Here is a 22,689-nt window from a genome sequence, read left to right on the forward strand (position 1 = left end):
TTTGTAATCATTCGCTTGCTGAAAGTATTGACGAAAGGGTATTTTTGTTTATTTGTTAAAATATGAATGATAACCAAATGGTTGCGGCAAGTGTGGTGTTTGTCCTGATAAACAACATAATAAAACGACGAAAGAAAAGACCAGAAAGAACTTTGTGGATGCATGATTTATACTCGAATCGAAACATATACGGCGGTGGTAGATATAGTTTAAACAAACTGTAACTGTAAGAACGATAATTGACAATGCAAGTTTTGACGTGAGTGAAAACTTAATCTTAGGTATACTCACGGTGGTCTATACCACCGTGGGTATACTGTATTTCTCTTCATATTAGTTTTAAAAATTTTAAGTTATAATTTGATTTTTATTACATCTTAAAATTTATTGCAATTTAAAGATTATTTTGGAGCGCATATCTTTCGGTGTGCCTGGGGGCGCAAAAAATTTAAATCCACCACTGAACGTTCGTCAAATGTGGACCCGGCTTTATGTACTAATTTTCTATTTATTGTTGGAGTATAATTATGACTGACACCTATACACAAGATAAGGATGTCTATCATGGGGATCTCCGAAACCATAAAAGATACGACGATGGTCAAACTAGAGGAAATATACGATAATTAAACAGCTATTATCATTCTTCAAAGAAAACCAGAACACTCGGATTACTTCCGAAGATATTCCAAAAAAAAACTGGTGATATTTGAACAAATACAAAAACATAAAAAATACTCTCATTGCCGCTTTTTGAGCTCTACAAGATAACTTTTTATTTCGGAGAAATCATCATGAACTTTATTGTTTCATAAACATTTACACAATTAACAGTGTTTTGTGCGCTGAATGCAGTCCCTTTCCCCGAGGTTAGTTTTTTTAAATACATATTTCTATTGTTATTTATACAAACTTAAGGGGAATAAAAGCGTATTATTATTATTATTATTATTATTATTATATGGCCCGTAAAAAGTACATACTGTATTGAGTAGCATTTTTTATTACGAATACCACGATTTACGGCACAACAAAACAAGTCGACAACTGTTGGTTTCAACAGGATGGTGTACCGGCGCACAACATCCTGATGGTTTGAGAATACCTATTGGACACATTTCCTGGTAAGTGGAAAATTTATCCGATACGTATTCTCGCACGATTAGGGCGCCGGCGTCGTGCGCGGGTGCACCATCCCGCTGAAACCAACAGTTTTCAACTTTTGTTTTTTGCCGTACATCATTCTATTGGTAATAAAAACTGGCCGCACCTGTCACTTTACCGGCAGCACCGTCACCTCACCGGTCGCACCTGAGACAGTGCTAAATGTCTATAATGACTCCTGTCATCGCTGACAGATTGGCATTAATCAAAAGTCCTATATAAACGAAATTTTATATTAAAATACGATTTCGGATAAAATTTAACACAAAACTCGTCAGTAAAATGACATTACTTGACTTGAAAATTAAAACTTTTCTCCGAAGGGATCTCGTTCTTCAATATTTCCTCGCCAGTAATGTGTCGGTTTTCTGGCTTTTATGTAAATATTATGTTGAACTTGAACATTTTGTAATGGTCCGTAACATCATTGAATAAACATTTTTTTAATCAATTTATGAAGTAACGGAACGGACAAGTGTGCGACAACCTTTACAATTCTCTTTGTTTCGTTTAATCTATCCGTGCAACATATTGCACTTTTGAGGCATTCTAGAAACATTTTTCAACAAGTTATATCATTGTACCGTACACCGTATGACAATGGTTTAACCTAAACACCTGTTATGTTACGACGATATTAAAATGCTTGGAGTTTGTTCATGCTTAGCATGAGACTTGAGAGGTACAAACAAATATCGTCGTGAATTTCATCTGCAGGAGAAAGAACGACCGTTATTACAACGAAAGTTGGTGAAAAAGTCTGCAATTTGTTCACAAATTTTAGATAAATTTTAATTGAAGTTACTATTAATAAAACTGTTGTATCCTTGCATCCTCGAGTATTACTCACACATAATGTACAATAGATTAAGCTTTCCTAAGAATCTGTCAACTACTCTTTAAGGACAACTCATCCCTTTTCTGTGAAACCAAGACCTGACGACTAATCTTTGTAAATCACCAATAGGTAGGTAATAAAAGGAATAACCATCAGAAAAGAAGGGAGACTTGAAACGACATCCTAAAATGTAACATTGTTTTTACCATGTTAAATAAATGTTATTTAATTACTGTAAATCGGTAGTGAGTTTATTTTATTTAATTCGTTGCCTTACTACCAGCCACACTACGGGCATAACAAAACTAAATCTTCTAATAAAAACTAAACATTGGATATACGCATGCCAAGCACCAACTTGAGTAATAATTGATTACACATTTTAGGTAAAAGTTATTGCTCATATTAAAAATTGGTATTCTACCACGACGTTCATTTGTCGGGTCGTTCGGGTGCAACGACTTGCAGACTTACGTATTCAATAATTTGCAAATAATCTCGCACAATAGAAAGCGAAAAAAACTGGTCCTAAAGAAAAAGAACTATCCGTTAATTATCATAAACGTTTGACTAACGATCATGTGCGGAACGCAACCACCTTCTTTATTAGCTACATTCATTTAAATTGACCTAAATTAGGCAAATTGCTATTTGGTAAAGCGAATTCTAGTAATGTCTCCAACTAACAATTGCATCACTTGTTATTATGCAAATCTTCGAAATATTAGTCAAATGTTGGGCCTGATTCATGTCCTGCTAATTTAAATAAATTCTAAATGTTCTCACGTTTAACAACTTCTTGATAAGTCAATGAAACCTTTTGAAGGTCCTATGTAACATTGTGAAATAACGCGTGGGTTAGGTAAGTGCACTAATTACTAATGACGAGTACATTGTACAATTCAGAATACAGTACACTTTTTCTATTCATCTATATTATGCTAATTAATTTTCTATATAGAGGATAGTTTAATAATTTTATATGGACTGCAGTTATGAATGGATTTAGAAAACTTGCCTTTCACGTGCTTCAATTTTAGTTCAATGAATGGTTTTCCGGTATAATTTGTTTAACAGCACCGATTTTTAAACAAGTATCAATTGTGCACAACTCTTGTGCAGATAAAGCGCATTTTTTTGGTTTTTACCAATGGATACATTTCTTGCAGACGTCTCAATCGCTCTTTGTGAGTACCCTCTTCCGACAATCCGTTCTGGAGGTATAAGGGAATATACCCGATCACGATAAGAGGTCGAGGAGGAGGGCTACGGTTGGTAGAAATTAATTCCTTTCATTGAGACCTTTCATGAAGGATAAAATTAGGCCCTCCCACCCCGTACTTTGATAAGAAGGCAGAAAGAAGGGCAGCAGTTGGTAGAAAACGGTTCCTTTCGTTGAGACCTTTAATTAGAATACAAAGAGATAAAATAAATTTTCCTCCCCCTCCCCCCCACAAACCCCGCCGCTCACTGATTTCGAAAAAGCGTCGCACGAGAAGGTTATAGTACAAACCAATTTATTTCGATGAGACGTTTCATTAGAATACCATGAAAGGTAGAACATGTGTTTACCCCCCCCCCCCTTCCCAATTTCCTAAAGCTTAACTTAGCACCAATAAAGGCATACGTGTGCAAAATCTGAGAGCAATTGGTTGTCGTACGTAAAAGCTATGCACGATTTACTTTCAAAAACAGCATCTTAGGAAATAATTCGTGGGCGGAGGGCCCTTTTAGACAGCGAAATTTGATGGCCATCTAGCACACCTTCAGAGTATAGGCTACCTACTGCAAAAAATTCCAGGACTCTAGGACCATTCCCCTATACTCTATTCATTTTAAGAAGGTAGCGGTAGAAAGCATAGGGAAGCTTTGACCTTCACTGTGATTGGTTAAACCACGAGTCTAGATTACGCCGACAAATAAAATGTGTGACCAATTTTGTTATATTAGTAGTTTCGATTACGAACTAAACTGTCAAACTAACTTTAGATGTCAATTTCAATGATCCAAACGTGAAATATGTTGATTTATTTTCATATGTTTCAAATTTGGTGCCATTTTATATTTATCCCGTATGTGTCTATCTTTAAACGCAGCGCCATCTACTACCTTCTTATAATGAATGCAGTATAGAAAACGGTAGAAGTGGGTCCGGACGGACGGACAAAACGCAAACAATAGCATATTTTTTTAATTCTTAAAAATTGCGCTAAAAAATAATGGTGATCCTCGAGGTAATCTGGGTATAAATACTTTAAATATAAGTACTGCGCTTTTCAAATAGATATCCTCCATTTACAATTTCATAGCATTGAATCAATTACTTTTACCCAAAATCGTCCTGAAACCTTCACTTTCATGCCTGTCAGGAAATTTTAGTTCCCATGACAGAGGCAGAGCAGACTACGTTTCCTGCCGCTTGCCACTTTACCGGCTGCATCTGTGACATTGCTAGACGTCTATAATGACTCATGTCATCACTGACAGATTGTTAATAATCAAAAGTTTTATACAAAAATTGAAATTTTACAATAAAATACGACTTCGGGTAAAATTTAATACAAAACTCGTCAATAAAATGACATTACTTGACTCGGAAACTAAAGTACTCGGCCCCAAAGGGGCCTCGCACTTCAATATTTCCTCGCCAGTAATATGTCATTTTCCGGACTTTTATGTAAATAACTATTACAGTCTTTTCACATGTTAAAATATTAAGCAATAGTCTTCCATTCCACATGGTATCGACGACTATCGTATACCGGGAGAAATCAACAAAAGCAAGTATTCCATTGGAAAAATTAATGCCGACGTCATACCTCCTACTAAAGACATCCTATGTGTAAAATTTGTATAATGAAAAAAAACACGACGTGTTCAGGGATTTTTCCAGAATATAAAAAGACATCACTTTATTCCTTCCGTTGTGAAGACATTTTACACACCAATATCTTACTATTTCGCATAAAATTGCCCTTCAATACTAGGTACGACTGCTTCACTCCTATAATAGTGGGAAATATATTGCATTAATTGTTAATTATAATTTTCCGTTTTAGAACAAATTCCACATAATTTGGGAGAAAGTAAAAGCATAGGTAAAAGTTATTGGAAGCAGGAATCACATGCATATTCTGAGGCATTTGATAATGCACATCATGTGATATACACTGAGAACCTTCCTTTGATAATTGGAATTTGGCTTCCTATTTTTGCACGGGCTAGTACGAGAAACAAAAAATTATTTGAATTGAAATTGAATTTGAATGGTTTATTGAACTACAGGACGTTGAACCTTAACTTATTAAAAAATTAAAACGGCTATAGTAAATTTATAGGTTTCAAATTAAGCCATAATTATTTCCGTGTTCGAAAATACAATTTGAACTGGCACTACCTACCCCTGCCCCTTCATTGATAAAATTAACCGTCTCACTGCGATACACATAACTTTAGAGACTAATGAAGATGCTTAAAAGGCATTAAATAATGAAATAATTCAACGAATTAAGATCGTTTAAATTTCGCATTATTAATCTGGGCGTAGTCGTCGCCAATGAACTTAAATGTAGGATAGATCACATCGTGAATCGTACTCATCGGCGTCGTGGACGTGGTTAAAAAAGTTTATCTTTTCAAAGTATTCTTATCACCTCCCTAACTTTCTGAGTAGCGTACGCGAATGTGGTTTACAAAGTGATAGCTGGTGTTATAATTACCGGGAATAGGTGAGTGAGAAGGAGAATCAATTTAGGTAATTGACGTAATGTGAGTAACCAAATTTCTGAGTTTTTGTGTACCTACCTCTATGAGGTCGTTATTTTTAAATGAATGAGCGTGTTAGATGGAAAAATGAATTTTTGGGGATCTTATAGGTATTGAGAAGATAATTGGTTTAAAACTATGACGTCATGTGGGTGGTACAGAGATAACAAAACTTAAATGGAATAATTTCTGGTTCACTAATTCTTAAATTAAATCCTTTGTAGTGACGGGTTACAATTGCAATTGTAATATGTACAGTTACAGAATAAAACAAAAGCGTGTTACTGGTTTCTGAAAAAAACGTCCCCCGTAGGTACAATTGTTTTGTATTTACATGTCTACCTACTACTTTTTATTTATTGACAAATTTCCTTTCTATAAGCAGAATTTAACACGAATGGCGGCACCTATAGCTAGTACAAATTAATGATCATTCCTTCCAATCAATGCTTCTTAAAGTTTACCTGCGCTGTATTTGGATACTTCCAACTAAGTCGATAATAACAAATTTTCATTCTACTAAATGCAATTACCAGTACTACCCCTTTGTTAAGCTCTTTATAGTAATTTCCCAAAGGGATAGGCACTAGGCAACCCACACTGAAAGGGCTCAGAATACACCCCCGAGTGTCATAAAAACTTTATGTGACATAATTACTTAGCTTTGTAGCTAATTATGCAAGTTTGGAGCCAAAACACTGAAAGAAAAAATCCAACAAATATAGAAATCGGCTAGTTAGCGTCTGAATAGGTATGCAACCTGGGCTTACCTGTGCCCCAGTGGTAGATTGCAAATATTCTAAACCTGTTTTTACAACCATGGAGGTCAGTCAAGTCGAAAAAGTGGTCCAGTCATTAGCATTAGCATTTAGCAGAGGGTTAAACAGAATGTGTACCAAATTTTATAGCTTTACTCAAAAGTCTCCCAGGCTATAACTAACTTTTTGTCCAAAATGTTTCTTATTGATCTCCCAAAATGTGAGTTTCTTCTATAGTTTTGTCTCCGCTCGTACACCTGAAAGTGACCGCCTATGCTCAAATTGCATGTATTCCTACATAACGTGTCTACGGAAGTTTATTGAATACAGACGAAATAGGCTGAATAACTCGTAAGGAAATAATTTTTGAAAAAAACGCAAAAACGGGTCGATTTTAGTTGGAAGGGTGACATCTTTTACATTAATTAAAATCTACACCCTGGCGCCAACCCCCTAAGCAGGGTTGCCATCCCTTCGATAATTTTAAATTTTGGATCGAGTGACATCATTGGAAAGGGCTCTTAATTTTCTACACGTCTATGGCTTATTTTTAAATTTCGAGCGACTCTTGTCGAAGATGCACTTGGTTGTAGGGTTTAGAACACTACAATAAACTATGTAGCATAGGTACGTCTTTGGCATTTGACGTATCATATCGAGGCCTACGATACTTGTCGTATGCCTCGATCAGATTAATTCATCATTTGCTCATAATAGGGATTTAAATTTTTGAAGGTTATTAGGAGGTTTCATTATGTTCCCATCTTTCATGTTCTTCAGGATTATTTTTTGTGGCTAATATTTCTAATAAACGTGTTGATTCACGTAAAAGCTTGAATATATTTGAATTATTTGGAACTCGGAAGTTTTATTAAAATTTGACATGGGGTCCGTGAAGTTAGCAACACATTGAAGGCACAAATGTCGAGACTAGGTGGATTGGTTAGTGCTTCGTTTGTGCCGGTTTGTGCCGTAAAAAGTTTGCCAGCAAAACACACCGTTTGGAAATTATTTCGATTTTTAGATGTGCTGCTAACTTCGCACACTTTTGTCGGCACAAATCTCGGGACTGGGTGGATTGGTTAGTGCTTCGTTTGTGCCGGTTTCTGCCGTAAAAAGTTTGCCAGTAAAACATACCGTTTGGAAATTATTTCGATTTTTAGATGTGCTGCTAACTTCGCACACTTTTATCGGTACAAATCTCGGGACTGGGTGGATTGGTTAGTGCTTCGTTTGTGCCGTAAAAAGTTTGCCAGCAAAACATACGGTTTGGAAATTATTTCGATTTTTAGAGGTTCTGCTAATAGGCTAGTCATAGAGGATTTTTACCTGGAAATAACTCAGGAAGTACAGAAATTTTGTATGCTTGAATGCGTAGAACTAAAATTCATAAAATGCACAATTCTAAACTTGCCGCCGGGGCGGCCATCTTGCCAAGATGGCCGTCAAAAGCGGTTTTCCGCCGATATCTCCAAAAGTGCACATTTTACGAGAAAATATGTGGTGAGCAAAATTAAAGAGACGAACATTTCCTACAAAAAATGTAGTTAGCATATTTCCACTAAAGTTAGCCCTTGCGCAGAAAAGCAGAAATTTTTAATAACCAATGGCGTGTATTTTATCAAAATAATTCATTAATCATTTAATTAATTAATCAAATTGATTAATCATTAGTCTATGATCAATTAATTTTAAGTAACATTAGATTCTCTATTTACGCAGGCCTGACGGACCTGGCGGTTCGTTAATGTCACTGTTTTCATTGCCGAATACGTTTATCCCTATTTCGGGATCAACGTTGGCTTCTTTGAATTCGTCGGATTCTCCTTCTTCAGTCGATAAAGGAATATCGATACATATTCCACAAATTACGTTTGTGCCGGTTTGTGCTGTATCGCCAGGAAAATATTTTCCTGGAAGAAGTTATTTCGATTTTTAGATGTCTGTAGATGTTTGCTATAACTTCGCACACTTTTGTCGGCACACATTTCGAAACTAGATGGATTGGTTAGTGCTACGTTTGCGCCGGTTTGTGTGGTAAAAGTATGCCAGCAAAGCATTGCCTTTGAAGGTTATCTCAATTTTTAGATGTTCTGGAAACCTTGTACACTTTTGTCGCTATACTGTTGAAACTAAGTATAATGTTAATGTCACGCATGGGTTAATGCTATCTTTGTGCCGGAGCCGGAATGTATAGTAAAAAGTTTGACCAAAAAAGGGAATGTGTGAAAACTCCCAGCACGTTTTTAATAAGTATTATAGCTTTCACACAAGCATAGTGTGCTTTTGATGACACTTTATTGTCTAATTTGTTGACAATTGTATGCCATACATTTGCAGATGGTTTGTTTATATAAGATCATCCTTGTGTTGGAGAAGAACGTGTGTGTTAGCTTCGTTTTTTCAATGACAGCCTTTCGCGGCGTGATGTACCAAAAATGTAAAATAATTGAAGTTACAATTAGCATCTGTCTGTGGTGTACTTAGTCATTCGTGAGATTGGGTCTCCAAATGGCAAAGAACTCAGGGGATAACTGTTATGTAAGTCCAAATCTGCTAAATCCGATTGCACTACATGAAATAGGTAGATAAGAATCCCTAAGTTCTGCCGCTGTATATACAAGATAAGTGTATGGAGTCGGGTAAATCATATCGGACCTAATCTCGTGTGTTTTGTGGAACATCTTGTATATTTTAATCTAAAAAGGTAGCATATTAAATATTTTATTTTTACTTTTATTTTTGAGTGGGCGGGGTTTCATCCAAGGTCGCTCTACCAACCCAACCCACTATACATTTACAAATATCTATGCCCGAACGCCGATTCTAACCAGGGACCCATAGTACCGCACTCCAGCCTAAACTGCATTGCGCCACACGGCCTGATAAAAATATAACACACCATGAATGATACTGGTTTTCTATGCGATTTTTAACTTTATTACTTTAAGTCACAGTAGGCTATGAAAAATAATCTTTTATTTCGTTCTCAAGTTTCTATAATTTTTTATTTATTTTCTTATGCCATGCCAGACTCTGTCTGTTAAAATGTTTCCAGTTACAATGTCAACACAGTTTAGTTTCTAGATCAGCTTTTGTTTCACATCGCCTACTGTGGTTTAAAGTAGTATATAAAGTGTATATAAATCGCACATATCATCTATGATATTACTTTTCCGCACCCATATATGGGTAAGTAAAGTATTGTTTTCATCACAGAAAAAAGTCCGTTGTCGTTGTCCGGGTTGTTTTTAGCACGATAACTCAAAATTGAATGGGACAAATTGCGTACATTTTTTCAGTCCTTGCCGCGTGGAGAAGGCACCCATTAATTTCCAAACTGGTAGGCCGTAATCTTCTGCGCATGCGCAAAAGTAACTTTGTTACTTATGGACCGATCTTACTGAAATTTTAACATTAGCATCCTTTACAAAAGGCAAATCGATCGATTATTTCAAACATATCAAAAGCTTCTTTCGCGCATGTGCAAAAGTAAATTTCTTATTTGTTGACCAATTTTTGTGAAATTTTAACGGTAAATCAAATTGAACATCCATGTAGTTAATTGCCAAATCGATTACATACTTCGCTCAATAAAAGGCGAAGCGATGTATGAGAAGTAAATCCAATGAAAAGAAAGTGCTGGGTCTCAACAGATGCTACCGTGCGGAAAAGTTAAGTTTTGATTTTTGATATTGATATTGAAATTGATTAAAGAACTTAAGAACAACTTCAAATACTCATTTAAAAGCTTTAAACTGGAATCCAAACCGTAAGGTTTTTTTGACGGTGGATCATTATCTGAAATTTTTTTACTGTCATTTCTAATTCATAGTCTATCATGGAAAGCGTTTAATCTGACCATTTCATTCTATAGTAATTTATTTTAGAGATTTTAGTCTATAAAACAATAACTTCAAGGCAGTATTTTATTATTTTTAATGGAAAAAAGAAATTTTCCTTTCAAGCGACTGTGAGGTGGCGCCGCCTAACGAAGGTAATCAAAAGTAAGTGCTAAGTGGGCATTAGGGATAGAAAGAGAAACAGTGGCGCATGGTTTTCTTGCCTGGGAGTGTGATGGTGTGGTTGGAGCTGCATATCAATTAGTCACGTGCAAGGTCACGTGCTATAGGTATGGCGCTCTTAACGTAAAATTAACATAAATAATCAAATCACAAACCAAACAAATAAAGCCCATAATGCTGGCTTAAAGGGATTGAATATAACAATATATAACTGATTGATTTAACTAATGAAATTTGAAAATTGATATGTCTCACCATTGAAGATGGAGACGACTAATATAAAATCTTAAAATTAATTGATCATAGACTAATTGATTAATCAGTTTGATTAATGAATTATTTGGATAAAATATACGCCACTGGTTATTAAAAATTTCTGAATTTCTGCATAAGGGCTAACTTTAGTGAAAATATGTTAACTACATTTATTGTATGAAATTTTCGTTTCTTTAATTTTGCTCACCACATATTTTCTCGTAAATTGCTCAGTTTTGGAGATATCGGCGGAAAACCGCTTCTGACGGCCATCTTGGCAAGATGGCGGCCTCGGTGGCAAGTTTAGAATTGTGCATTTTATGAATTTTAGTTCTACGCACTCAAGCATACAAAATTTCTGTACTTCCCGAGTTATTTCCAGGTAAAAATCCTCAATGACTGGCCTATTAGCAGAACCTCTAAAAATCGAAATAATTTCCAAACCGTATGTTTTGCTGGCAAACTTTTTTCGGCACAAACCGGCACAAACGAAGCACTAACCAACCCACCTAGTCTCGACATTAATTGTGCCTTCAATGTGCTGCTAACTTCACGGACCCCGATAACTAACATTTTCTGTAGCCAGCTGTCCGTCTATTGCATCATTACCATACTGTACCCCATTACATTCATAATTTAGTGTTAGCCTTCAGAAAATCAATGATGACACCCCGTGTTAATAGTTTGACGCACTTCGTACAAGATAAATCGCTAGATGATTGTCATTGTATGAATTAATATTTTAAATATACCAATGAAATTATTCTTTTTTAACAAAAACAGTCAGAAACTTGCTTTTAAAATTTTCGTGCTGTTATTGAGGCTGTAGAATTAGTTCCAATGAATAATAATTCACATAAATAAATCAATTAAAAGTATGAGATGTACAAAGATTCCCTCTATTGTGATTTATGGCTTCCACCTTCGACCTCGCGTACGACGTCCAGATCACCTTTTGGGGTCGCTTACCTCGGTGGAATATGTTTGACATATCCATTGAGATTGAGAAAATTTGTTTCGTATACATCATGGTGTGGAGCAGAAACTCTGCTCTAGGGGAAATTGCCAAAAGAGAAACCGAGAGAGAAACGGATTTCGCGATTTTGGTAATCTCCAGTGAAAGTACGTTGGCACGAAATTCATTTTTCGGGACTATAAAGTCATAAGGGTTATTTGGATGACTTGGGGTTGGCTACACATACAGTGCTGAATATTAATTAGGTATATATGTTGTCCTTTCGAGAAGTTGGTCGTGAAAAATGGGGCTGTACAAAAATGTAGTACTTGGTTCTAAATTCATTGTGCCTCATTCTACCAAAGCTCGTTTCCATGCGACCTTTGTTTGCATGGAACGACGCCTCAATCACGAGTTACGTAAGTATTTTTATAAATAAGAAACTTTGCGTTGCTCAATCTGCGCATGCAAAAATATCTCTATAAATAAGAAAGTTGACATTGTGCAGATTGTTTGAGGTGCCAAAGCTATTAGCTACCGAATCTAAAAAGACCGAACTAAATATCTTGAAAACTGTAGGAGTAGTTTAGTTAGGGCCGCGGACGACGGTGGAAATGGCTACAGTAGCGCCTTCCAACGTGAGTTGGAAAATGCGCTAAAAAACTGAATTAGCAAAAATTGTCAGACTAAGCGTTGAGTGAATTACTCAATGCTAACCTAAGTTCCATTTTTAGCGCATTTTTCAACGAAGTTGGGTGCGCTATTGCAGCCACTTTGTCTGTCCGTCCGTCCGTCTGTCTGTCGGCCCGTCTGTTCATCCGAGGCCTTAACTACTCCTACAGTTTTCAGGATATTTAGTTCGTTCTTTTTGCATTCGGTAGCTTATAGCTATGGCACCTCAACCAAGAAAAATCTTGAAGATTAGTGTGCGCATGCGCAGGCTGCGCAATATCAACTTTCTTATTGGTGCCTATATTTTGGAAACGGCTTTGTGCGCTGATGCAAGATATGAAGTACTAAGAGGCACTAACGAAGCACTAACGATCGATACCGGTCCGGTCGTTAGTGCTTTCAAAAAGTGTGGGTAGTCAGCACTGCATGAGAAGGTGCCTATATTTTGGAAAGGCTTTGTGCGCTGATGCCAGATATGAAGCACTAAGAGGCACTAACGAAGCACTAACGATCGAAACCGGTCCGGTAATTAGTGCTTTCAAAAAGTATGGGTAGTCAGCACTGCATGAAAAGGTGCCTATATTTTGGAAACGGCTTTGTGCGCTGATGCAAGATATGAAGCACTGAAAGGCACTAACGAAGCACTAACGATCGACACTGGTCCGGTCGTTAGTGCTTCCAATGACGGTGCTAACTTTCCGGACCAAAATCTGGATGATGTCGATCTGTCGGTCCGTCTGTACTCTCATTTCTGGCTAAACGACTGGACCTATTGGAACCAAATTTGTTACACATGTTCTTAGACATAAAAGGAGATATAAAAGGGCAGAATCGCGCATGTATATAGCTGTGTGGGTGGTATCTGTGCTAGCCATAGCAAATTTTTTTGCTATGTGTTTTGAAATGCCCATAATCTTTGAATAGGTGGTTTTGCTACCAAAAATTATAAGGCACAAACGTAGTACTAACCAATCCACTTTGTAGAACCTGAATGCGTGTCAAGCGGCCATCAAATTTCGCAGTCTTTTACTATCTTAGAAGTTATAACCCAACTATTTACTAAGCTATTACTGTTTAAAAAATGCGGCTTTATCTGCACATGAGTTTATACTTGTTTATATTATTTTTAATGTTATTATTCCCTTTATCGCTTTGCCATTAGTAAGTTGATGAAAGTGTCATAAAAAAGTGCTTAATTGGGCAAATGAAAAACAATTAATCATTTATAAGTCAGGGGCCAAAACAGGCAAAACGTGAATAGATAAAATACGAAACATTGGGAATTCCGAAATCCTGAGGGAATTAACAGCACAATAGGCTGAACACTTTCAATTAACCAATTCATTTCATGATCATCTGCAATCGCCGCATCATTTAACAGTAGAGTACCGAATTCTCCTACTGTGACTCGTCCCGGTCCCATTAAAAATGATTTAAAACCGCATTCTCAGCTTTTTAATGCATATTAAACATTAGCATCGTCATTAATATTGCTGCTCTCAATTGCTGAAGGCTGAACTGTCAATTGTAATAGTGCAGTGCGATATAACAGATTGATAATATTCGGCAATTTATTGTAAGTCAGTAGATATTTCTTTATTTTTGCCTGGTTAATGGTACGGGGAATTTAAGGGATTCTCGTAATAGAATTACCCCTTTCTTGTAGAATTGAATTTTTTTATTTATCCCATAATGCAATCTTCCCCAGAATAGGCAGGAGAGTGGGAACAAACTGGGTAACTTAGGTACCTCCAGAGCGTTTTTGATTTGGTTTTATCAATAACTGCAAAAAGGCAATTATAATTTTGTATTATCTATTTACTTAAAAATGTGAAACTCGCTGGTTTTACTCCATGGTTCGGCCAATAGCCGCCGTCAGATAGTGACACATAGTTGAAACCTGTGGTACCCGGCTAAACCCGCTTTCCCGTAGTCTATACTCAAAGCTACGAACAGTATCTCGCAACAGCTTCTAATACGCTTGACCTGGCTGACAAATTTTAAAAACATTAAGATCTCTACACCTACCACCTTGAGAGTTACATAAAAGTTAAATGCAGAACTCTGACAATCGAATAATTGAGTTGCCAGTCAAAAGTAGTTAGGGACGTGAACAAAGGGGGTAAACTATACCTATTACTTGCCTATTACTATTAGGAACATTTACTATAACGTCATATTGATCACACTTTCTACCTTATTGACAACTTCTCAGGTCTCATGCTTGTATTTCCAGATATTTATCAAAAACACTTACCTACATTATAAAAAAAAATCGTTTAATATTTTGCTAGCATGTTTCTATATAAAGTACCATTTCGATCCATTTTGCATTTTTTGAACTTGCTCTGTTGTTGTTGCTGCGTTAATAATTAATTTTTATGATGTGAACAAAATGGGATTCTGGGTGACGTCATTCGCGTATTTTAATACTGAACGTTTATTGGCTGAAAGTTACGAGGCAACCTACTTTCTATATTAACCTTGGTTAAACTTGCCTCTTAAAACGTCAAATCCGACAAACGTCAGACCCTGGCACAAGGTTGTCGGCTCACTTCTACGTGATTGGTTGTAGGTTTGTGACGTATTTAGACTGAATCGTTTCAAATTCGGACTAAAAACACAGCTTTTCAATAATTTATTTTGGGTTTATTTTACTCGCAAATAAAAATTGAGGACACACGGGTCTTTATCTTTTTATTGTACTTTGTAGATCAGAAATAAAAAATGAAGCCGGGATGCTTGTTGAGGGCCCAGAACAAGAGGGGGATAATAAATAAATAAAAACAAAATAAATAAATAAAATTCTAGTTTGTGCGATGTTGTAAGAAAAAGGTTGTTTAAAAAGGCATCGGTCTTATCTAGAGTACTTTTCAATCTATAGACGTCTTAGTTTTCTTCCAAGCAAAAAGCGCAAAAAGAACCTGGCCATGTCGTCGGTACAATCATGTTGGTGTCTAGCACTATTGTATCGGCGCATAAAATAGATACAAAACGAAGACACAGGTTTTAGTCCGGGAGGTAGCATCCTATTTCACCGGCGCATTTTCTTTCTACTATAGATTTTTGATCCACAACTTATCAACGATAAGGCGTCAGCTGGTTCAAGAGATTGATGTGTTTTTTTTTAAATCGAGCATAGGGAAATTACATTGCATGCAAACTCCTATGTTCGCATTTAAAAAAAGCTCACTGTATGTCAGCTGCATGAAGTAAATGGAATAACTTGTTAACAGCTTGCGTGAAAATGTAGGAAAGATACGAAAAATCGGACCATTTTCGCAAAGCTGAAAAATTTGCCGGTAACATATACAGGGTGATAATTTGAAAACTTACCACCCCCCATATCTTAGTAAATAAACAAGATATATAAGAAAATCAAAATCCGTTTCGGTAATTCGGAGGGGGAATCACAATTACATAGTTGGCGACGCACCCCCTCACACCTCCTGCGCCCCAGCCACCCCAACTTTTAAATCTTAAATAGTGACCCCCCATGTGTGATACGTCGTTGGAAAGCTCTGAAAAAATGCTTTCCAACCATACCAAATAGCATTACATTTAGGTTAGTAATTATCGTGCAAATCAAAAAATAAACTAATATGATACATTTGGCTTTTATTTCAATAAATGTTCAAAATAGTTTCCGTTCTTGGTAAGACAGTATTACTATGCGATTAAAAATGAGTTACTGTCGAGTCGCCTTCTGAAATTTTTGTTTACATCTAAAATCGTATTTAACTTGAACTTCCAAAGCCGACTCGACAGCAACTCATTTTTGATCGTCAGTTATAATCTATTCTCAAACTCTTGTCGAACCTTTTCAAATGTTGGTTTTGCAATATTTCGACATTCTTGAATTATTCTCTCTCTTAGTTCGTCTATGTTCGCCGGTTGCGTTTTAAATACGACAGATTTCAAATGTATCATATTAGTTTATTTTTTGATTTGCACGATAATTACTAACCTAAATGTAATGCTATTTGGTATGGTTGGAAAGCATTTTTTCAGAGCTTTCCAACGACGTATCATACATGGGGGGTCACTATTTAAGATTTAAAAGTTGGGGTGGCAGGGGCGCAGGGGGTTGGAGGGGGTGCGTCGCCAAATATGTCATTGTGATTCCCCCTCCGAATTACCGAAACGGATTTTGATTTTTTTTAATATCTCGTTTATTTACTAAGATATGGGGGGTGGTAAGTTTTCAAATTGTCACCCTGTATATAATAGTGTGCAATCTAAAAATAGTGTAAATAACTGTCAGCTGATATTTAAATGTGGAAAAACCTGTTAGCTGGGCGTGCAAAGTCTAGCGTAGCTTTAGCGAGGCGTCTTTGATGACCCAGCTAACACATTTGTCCACGTTGTCGTGTCAGCTAACATTGTGATTTTCTTTTTTTGTACCATAAACTGATGAGGTACTCATTTCCATGCATGCTGATACAATATTACTGGAGAAAAATATGATTGAAAGAGAATACAGGAGTAAAATGGTATCACATACCTACTGTCATAGAGTATATATTATTTACTCTATGCTACTGTATAATAATTACATAAATTGAAATATTGTATTTTATAATTTGTAACGTGGTTAAGGACACAGAAAATAAAAGGGAACAAAACAAACCAAAAAAAGGAAACATAGCCCTAACCACGGCTGCAACTGCTCATACATCCATTTCGTAGCTAAAGACAGTAGCTAAAGACAGTAGCTAAAGACAGTAGCTAAAGACAGTAGCTAAAGACAGTAGCTAAAGACAGTAGCTAAAGACAGTAGCTAAAGACAGTAGCTAAAGACAGTAACTAAAGACAGTAGCTAAAGACAGAAGCTAAAGACAGTAGCGCAAGACAGTAGCGAAAGACAGTAGCTAAAGACAGTAACTAAATTTATGGGTAATTTACACGTGTCAAGTAGCTAAAGCAAGTTGCTAAATTAAGTATCTAAATTTAGTTACTTGTATGGTGTAAACAACTTGATTTAGTACTTGCGCAAGTACCTAAATTTAGTAAACGGTTTAGTTAAGTGGATAGAAACAGTTTCTATTTACTTGAGCAAGTTGCCTCTCCCACCTTTGCTTTTTAGCAACTAAAACGCTAACTAAACAAGTGTAGAGAGGTCAGTTTAGTCAAGTTCATAAGTACAGCTCATAAGGGTGTCAGATTTTGTTATAAGAGGAGCGACCTGCAGCAGTTCATAAAATCGGCCTTTCGTCATCCTCATACAGTTTCTGTACTCCTCCAAGTCTTCATTTGCCAGTTCTTTCAAAATCTGACAGGGAAACCCATGAGACTTCTTCTGAGCTAATCAATTTCGTATCCAAACTCGCTGTTGTCGGTTCATATCGCTTTGTAATAACGGAATTAATTCTTCACACAATACAAGTATACATTGTTTTATCATCGATTTGACAAGCGTTCGTTTAATAGTGGTCATTTTGAAATGACAATACTAGTACGCCAACTAAAATAACGTGTAGCATGGCAATTTACTAAACTTTAGTTATGTCTTTAGCTACTATCCCCGTAAAATTGTACAGGGCGCAACAATTGAATATATCAAAGAAGTTGCGTTTTGGAGATGTAATAATAATAATAATAATAAATGTCTTTAATAAGTACCTATAGGTTACATTACATAGAAATGTGTACAAAGGGCGAGATTCAGTAATGGAATGAAACATACAGGGTGATTCCTATAGTACCTGCCACCGTTTGGGAGCGTATAGGGGGTGCCTAGGGGAGTATTTTGATATAGGACACTTGGGGTCGGAAATCTAAAATAAGGGCGCCAGAACCAAATTTATCTTCTGGAATTTCACGCCTGTATGTAGGCAACCCAACCGACCGACGTTTCGCGCGGAGCGATGCAGAGCGAGTTAGCGCGAGGAAGCGACATGGGAGGGAAGGAGGGAAAACGACAGTCAAAAGCAATAAAGTTTACAAGTGTTCAACGTGGCCACCGTTGTTCTCAATGCACTTCCTACATCTAGCCAACTATTATTATACTATTGCCATAGTGTTTATTCACTAGATACGCGTCGTTGCAGACGGGATTTCGTGGGTTTAAACAAAATTCTGATCAAGTGTCAGCCACACATCGCCGCCTGAGATCGCTCCGTGTGCACCGCCGGCGGGTTGGGTTGCCTACCTACAGGCGCGAAATTCCAGAAGGTAAATTTGGCTCTGGCACCCTTATTTTAGATTTCCGACCCCAAGTGTTCTATATCAAAATACTCCCCTACGCACCACCTACACGCTCCCAAACGGTGGCAGGTACTATAGGAATCACCCTGTATGTACATACCATGTATCTTCAAATTTTGCGTTTCTTCTTTAATTTCTGCTTCTTAGAAAAATAAAACAATTAACAACTTTACCCAGGTATTTATCGTTATGATTTTGTAAAAATATTTACAGCTTTTAACGTATGTAGAAACTGCCGAACAGTTTTTTGCATATGACCTTTTCAAAAAAAGCCAGTCATTAAGATGCGCGCGACTTCCACGATAGGACCGTGTCAATAGGCGCTTTCTTTCGGCTGCTTAGCAATCATGATTTCAAAATCGTGATTCGTAGGATCACGTTTTACGAAAGAACGCGCGAATTTAAGTCAAAATATGGTTAAGTTTACGTAGTACACATTTGCATTCGAATTACCTATTTTTTGTTTGGATTATGAAAATAATTTAAATACAAGTGGAAGTACTTGCACGATTATGCCCTTCTTCAGTTACAAATATTGACTAACCTAACATTTGAGCAAAAATATCCTTGCATTTATAGGTTAGGAATTCGTGATCATAAAACTTTTATGTTCACTTTGTTCACGATTTTAGCAATCATGATCATAAGATCACACTTCGAAAGAACGTGATTTGACAATCCAAACGCGTTTGGATCACCGAAAGAAAGCGCCTAATATTGAGCGAAAAGTCAACGTTTCTCCCACATTGACACGGTCCTATCTCTATCTGTTGCAGTTGCTGAGAAAAAAATTAAAAAGGAAACGCAAATTTTGAGATTTTTGTGGCGTAGCTCCCATTTGGTAAGCGGCCGAACAAAGCGATGCACGCTTTTCAGGGGAGTCGATGGTGCCCATCTGTCTGTGAACACGATAACTCGCAAACGCTTGGACCGATTCCGTGCAAACTTTGCACAGTTGACCTATATGCCACATATCATAAATAAATGGGGTAAATCCAATGTAGAGTCACACCGGTCTGTGTCTTTTCTAGATCCGCTTTACACTAGATTTATTTATATAAAGATGCTTGCCTTGGACCCCACTTTTGCAATCGATCTTCTGAAATTAAATATTAATTACGTTGACAGGTTATAAATAGTAACAAAGGGTTTTGATAATCACAACGAAAAAGTCTAGTTTAATAACCTGCAGACCCAAATATAGCACTACTACCACGTGATGTTTACTTCTATAAAATTAGTTCGTATATCATTTTTAATAGAATTGAAGACTTTACTTGATCCTCCTTATCGATAAGGCGAGAGGCCTCTATAACTGTTTGCTTTATTATGGTTTAATGACTAACGTTAATCGACTGTTGATAACGGCAGTCTTGTTCACAATCGGTCATAGACTAAGACAATTTTATTTTAACTAAAAAATTTGTTTTCAGATAACGCTCCGAAATGTTGAGGGTGTTCGACGATGTGCGGAAAAACTTTGTGCTCAAGCCCAAAGCGTATAGTATTGACAATTTTGCATTCAAACTCCATTATCGGGTGACAACGTTGATGCTGTTAGTTGCTACAGTATTGGTGACATCCAGGCAGTATATTGGCGAACACATTCGATGTATAAGTGATAGTGGAGTCGCCAATCATGTAATGAACACTTTTTGTTTCTTCACCGCAACATTTACTGTGGTAAGTACAACGTTCTTATCTGTTATTGAACGTCTCAAATTCATTCCGAAGGTCAAACACTTGAATGACTCTTTACTCGATGCAGAATTTCTGGCACATCCAGGCGTTGGACCGATTGGTGTCAATTCAGATGAACCCATAAAACGACACGCTTATTACCAATGGGTCCCGTTCGTGCTCTTTGCCCAAGCTATCATGTTTTACTTTACGCATCTTCTGTGGAAGAAATTGGAAGGTAATCTCAATCTATGTAAATATAACTTGTATAAATGTTATTATACTTCAGGTGGACGCCTAAGGAAGCTAGTTGAAGGTGTCCAATACGCCGCGTTTGCGTTAGGAGAAAAGGAATTAGTAGTAGACAAAAAGAAAATTCCTAGCAAAGAGGCTCGGTATTTCAAATTTGGATTTCAATCTAAACTCAACATTTTCCTTTAGGGATAAACGGCTTAAAGATATTCGAAGAACATTCATGGGGCGTTTGTATATAAATCGCACTTGGTCCATAAGTTTAATATTCTGCGAGTTTCTGAATTTTATTCACGTAATACTTCAAGTGCACATCACCAATACTTTTTTGTCAGGCCAATTTCTGAATTTAGGCCCCGAAATTATTAGGAATGGTATTGACTCCAGTGTTGATCCTTTAGACATCGTGTTTCCTAAAGTAAGTACTACTTTAATTAACCATTAATGAACTGTAATAAACTCATGTGACATAACAATAATTGTAGGTTTCATAATAATAATAGATACTATTAACAGAACGGGAATAAATTCCTTTAATTACGTCAATTAGAATTTAAAAGTTGATATTAATGACGACAATTGTAACAGCATAAATCGGTTGGTTTTTTTGAATTATTGTAATACAATAAACCTTGAGTCGATACGGTTGCATTCGAGAGATGCTCAGGATACCCGCATTATAATTTACCCTTTTAAAGGACTGATATAAATAATGAGTTATCCTTTTTAGGTAACTAAGTGTACGTTTTACAAGTACGGCCCAACTGGATCGATACAATCACACGACGCAATGTGTGTCATGGCTCTCAACATAATTAATGACAAAATATACGTAATGCTTTGGTTTTGGTTTGTGATACTTTTTATTGTAACCACGCTCGCCTTACTTTGGCGTGGTTTTACAGTAATTGTGCACGCAAGAAGTCAAAAGTTTAACGAAATAATATTCTCGATGGCTTGTCCAGGAAAATTAAATCCTTGGAGGGTGCTACGCGTCACACGCTACTGCAATTTTACCGATTGGCTGTTTCTCTACTATCTGTCGAAAAATATGGACGGATTTGCGTTTAGGGATTTATTTATCGGACTTGCCGAAGATCTCGACGATCAAAATGAGAATCCCGAACTGGCGGACCTTTTCGAAAATGTCGATGATCCGGAAAAGAAGATATTGAAAGACAAATAAAGTGCTAATCTGTGATGAACTTGTACGCCTAATCATTATTAAGGAGGACATCTACTATAAGGTCGTTATCTGGCGCTAAATTGTGTAGTTTTCTTGCAAGTACAGTAATCATGTCTTATACACTGTTATATTAGCGGATTGCCGACGAATGACCTAGTATATTGTATATATCACAGATGTAAATATACTACTTACATCTGTGATAATATCAACAAAGTTACAACAAATGTTTAGTAAATGTTGCTAAAAGCAGAATCATAGCAAATGTCAATAAAATTTACATAACCTCAGTGTACACATTCTTTATGTCTTTAAACCCACCCTTTGAGATGAATTAATCTTTACTTTACCTTATGGTAAGCTGTTTACATTATATTCATTTAGGGACATTTAGCGGAGTCATTCAAGTGTAAGGGCACTACTCAATTCTTCACTTTCGCAGGGATTTGGTTCTCATCTCATGCTGTGCATGTATTTAAACTGCCACTTAGGTTCAGCTCGCCTGAAAGGTTCATGGAAATTCACGTGATTAACGTTTAAGCTTGTTTTCCAGGTAATGGTCTAAAAGTAGTGTAGGTATCCCATGAAGTGTGCAAGTCATAAATATTCAAATGACAATATTTAATCCATAAAGGACCTCTTAAAGACCTATACCTACTGAAAATCTTGTCCTCCATGTATTTACAAAAGGTTTCTAAAATTGACCGTTTAAAGAATTGTTTATTTCTCAATATAGAAACTGTATAAACTAGACACTTATACTCATATAGGAAATTTTTTGTTTTACTTTTTAAGTAGGTACATTATAATCATAATATAGTTCCGTTTCCGTTCAAATCTAAAAAACGGTGTCAATTGAAGAATGTGGGTGGTTATCACTAATGTCACAACACGAGAATAAGAAAACGGGTCTACATTCCGTTATGCTGAGA

General features: G+C 36.5%; 1 protein-coding gene across 3 annotated transcripts; it reads left to right on the forward strand.

Moving 5' to 3' along the window:
- The first annotated feature begins 5,578 nt into the window (after positions 1-5,578).
- On the forward strand, positions 5,579-22,052 carry LOC116161709 (innexin inx7-like). Of its 3 annotated transcripts, none has more exons than XM_031475159.1 (6): positions 5,579-5,730; positions 20,073-20,322; positions 20,374-20,557; positions 20,609-20,714; positions 20,761-20,989; positions 21,302-22,052. In XM_031475159.1, the coding sequence occupies exons 2-6, from the start codon at positions 20,086-20,088 to the stop codon at positions 21,755-21,757; spliced, it is 1,212 nt and encodes a 403-aa protein (XP_031331019.1). In that variant the 5' UTR covers positions 5,579-5,730; positions 20,073-20,085; the 3' UTR covers positions 21,758-22,052. The 3 variants fall into 3 exon arrangements, with proteins under 3 accessions (XP_031331019.1, XP_031331018.1, XP_031331020.1); XM_031475158.1 differs by lacking the exon at positions 5,579-5,730 and adding an exon at positions 13,909-14,008; XM_031475160.1 differs by lacking the exon at positions 5,579-5,730 and adding an exon at positions 19,940-20,025.
- Positions 22,053-22,689: the final 637 nt, after the last annotated feature.

The sequence above is a fragment of the Photinus pyralis genome, unplaced genomic scaffold (assembly GCF_008802855.1).
Source record: "Photinus pyralis isolate 1611_PpyrPB1 unplaced genomic scaffold, Ppyr1.3 Ppyr1.4_LG10, whole genome shotgun sequence".
Lineage (NCBI taxonomy): Eukaryota > Metazoa > Arthropoda > Insecta > Coleoptera > Lampyridae > Photinus > Photinus pyralis.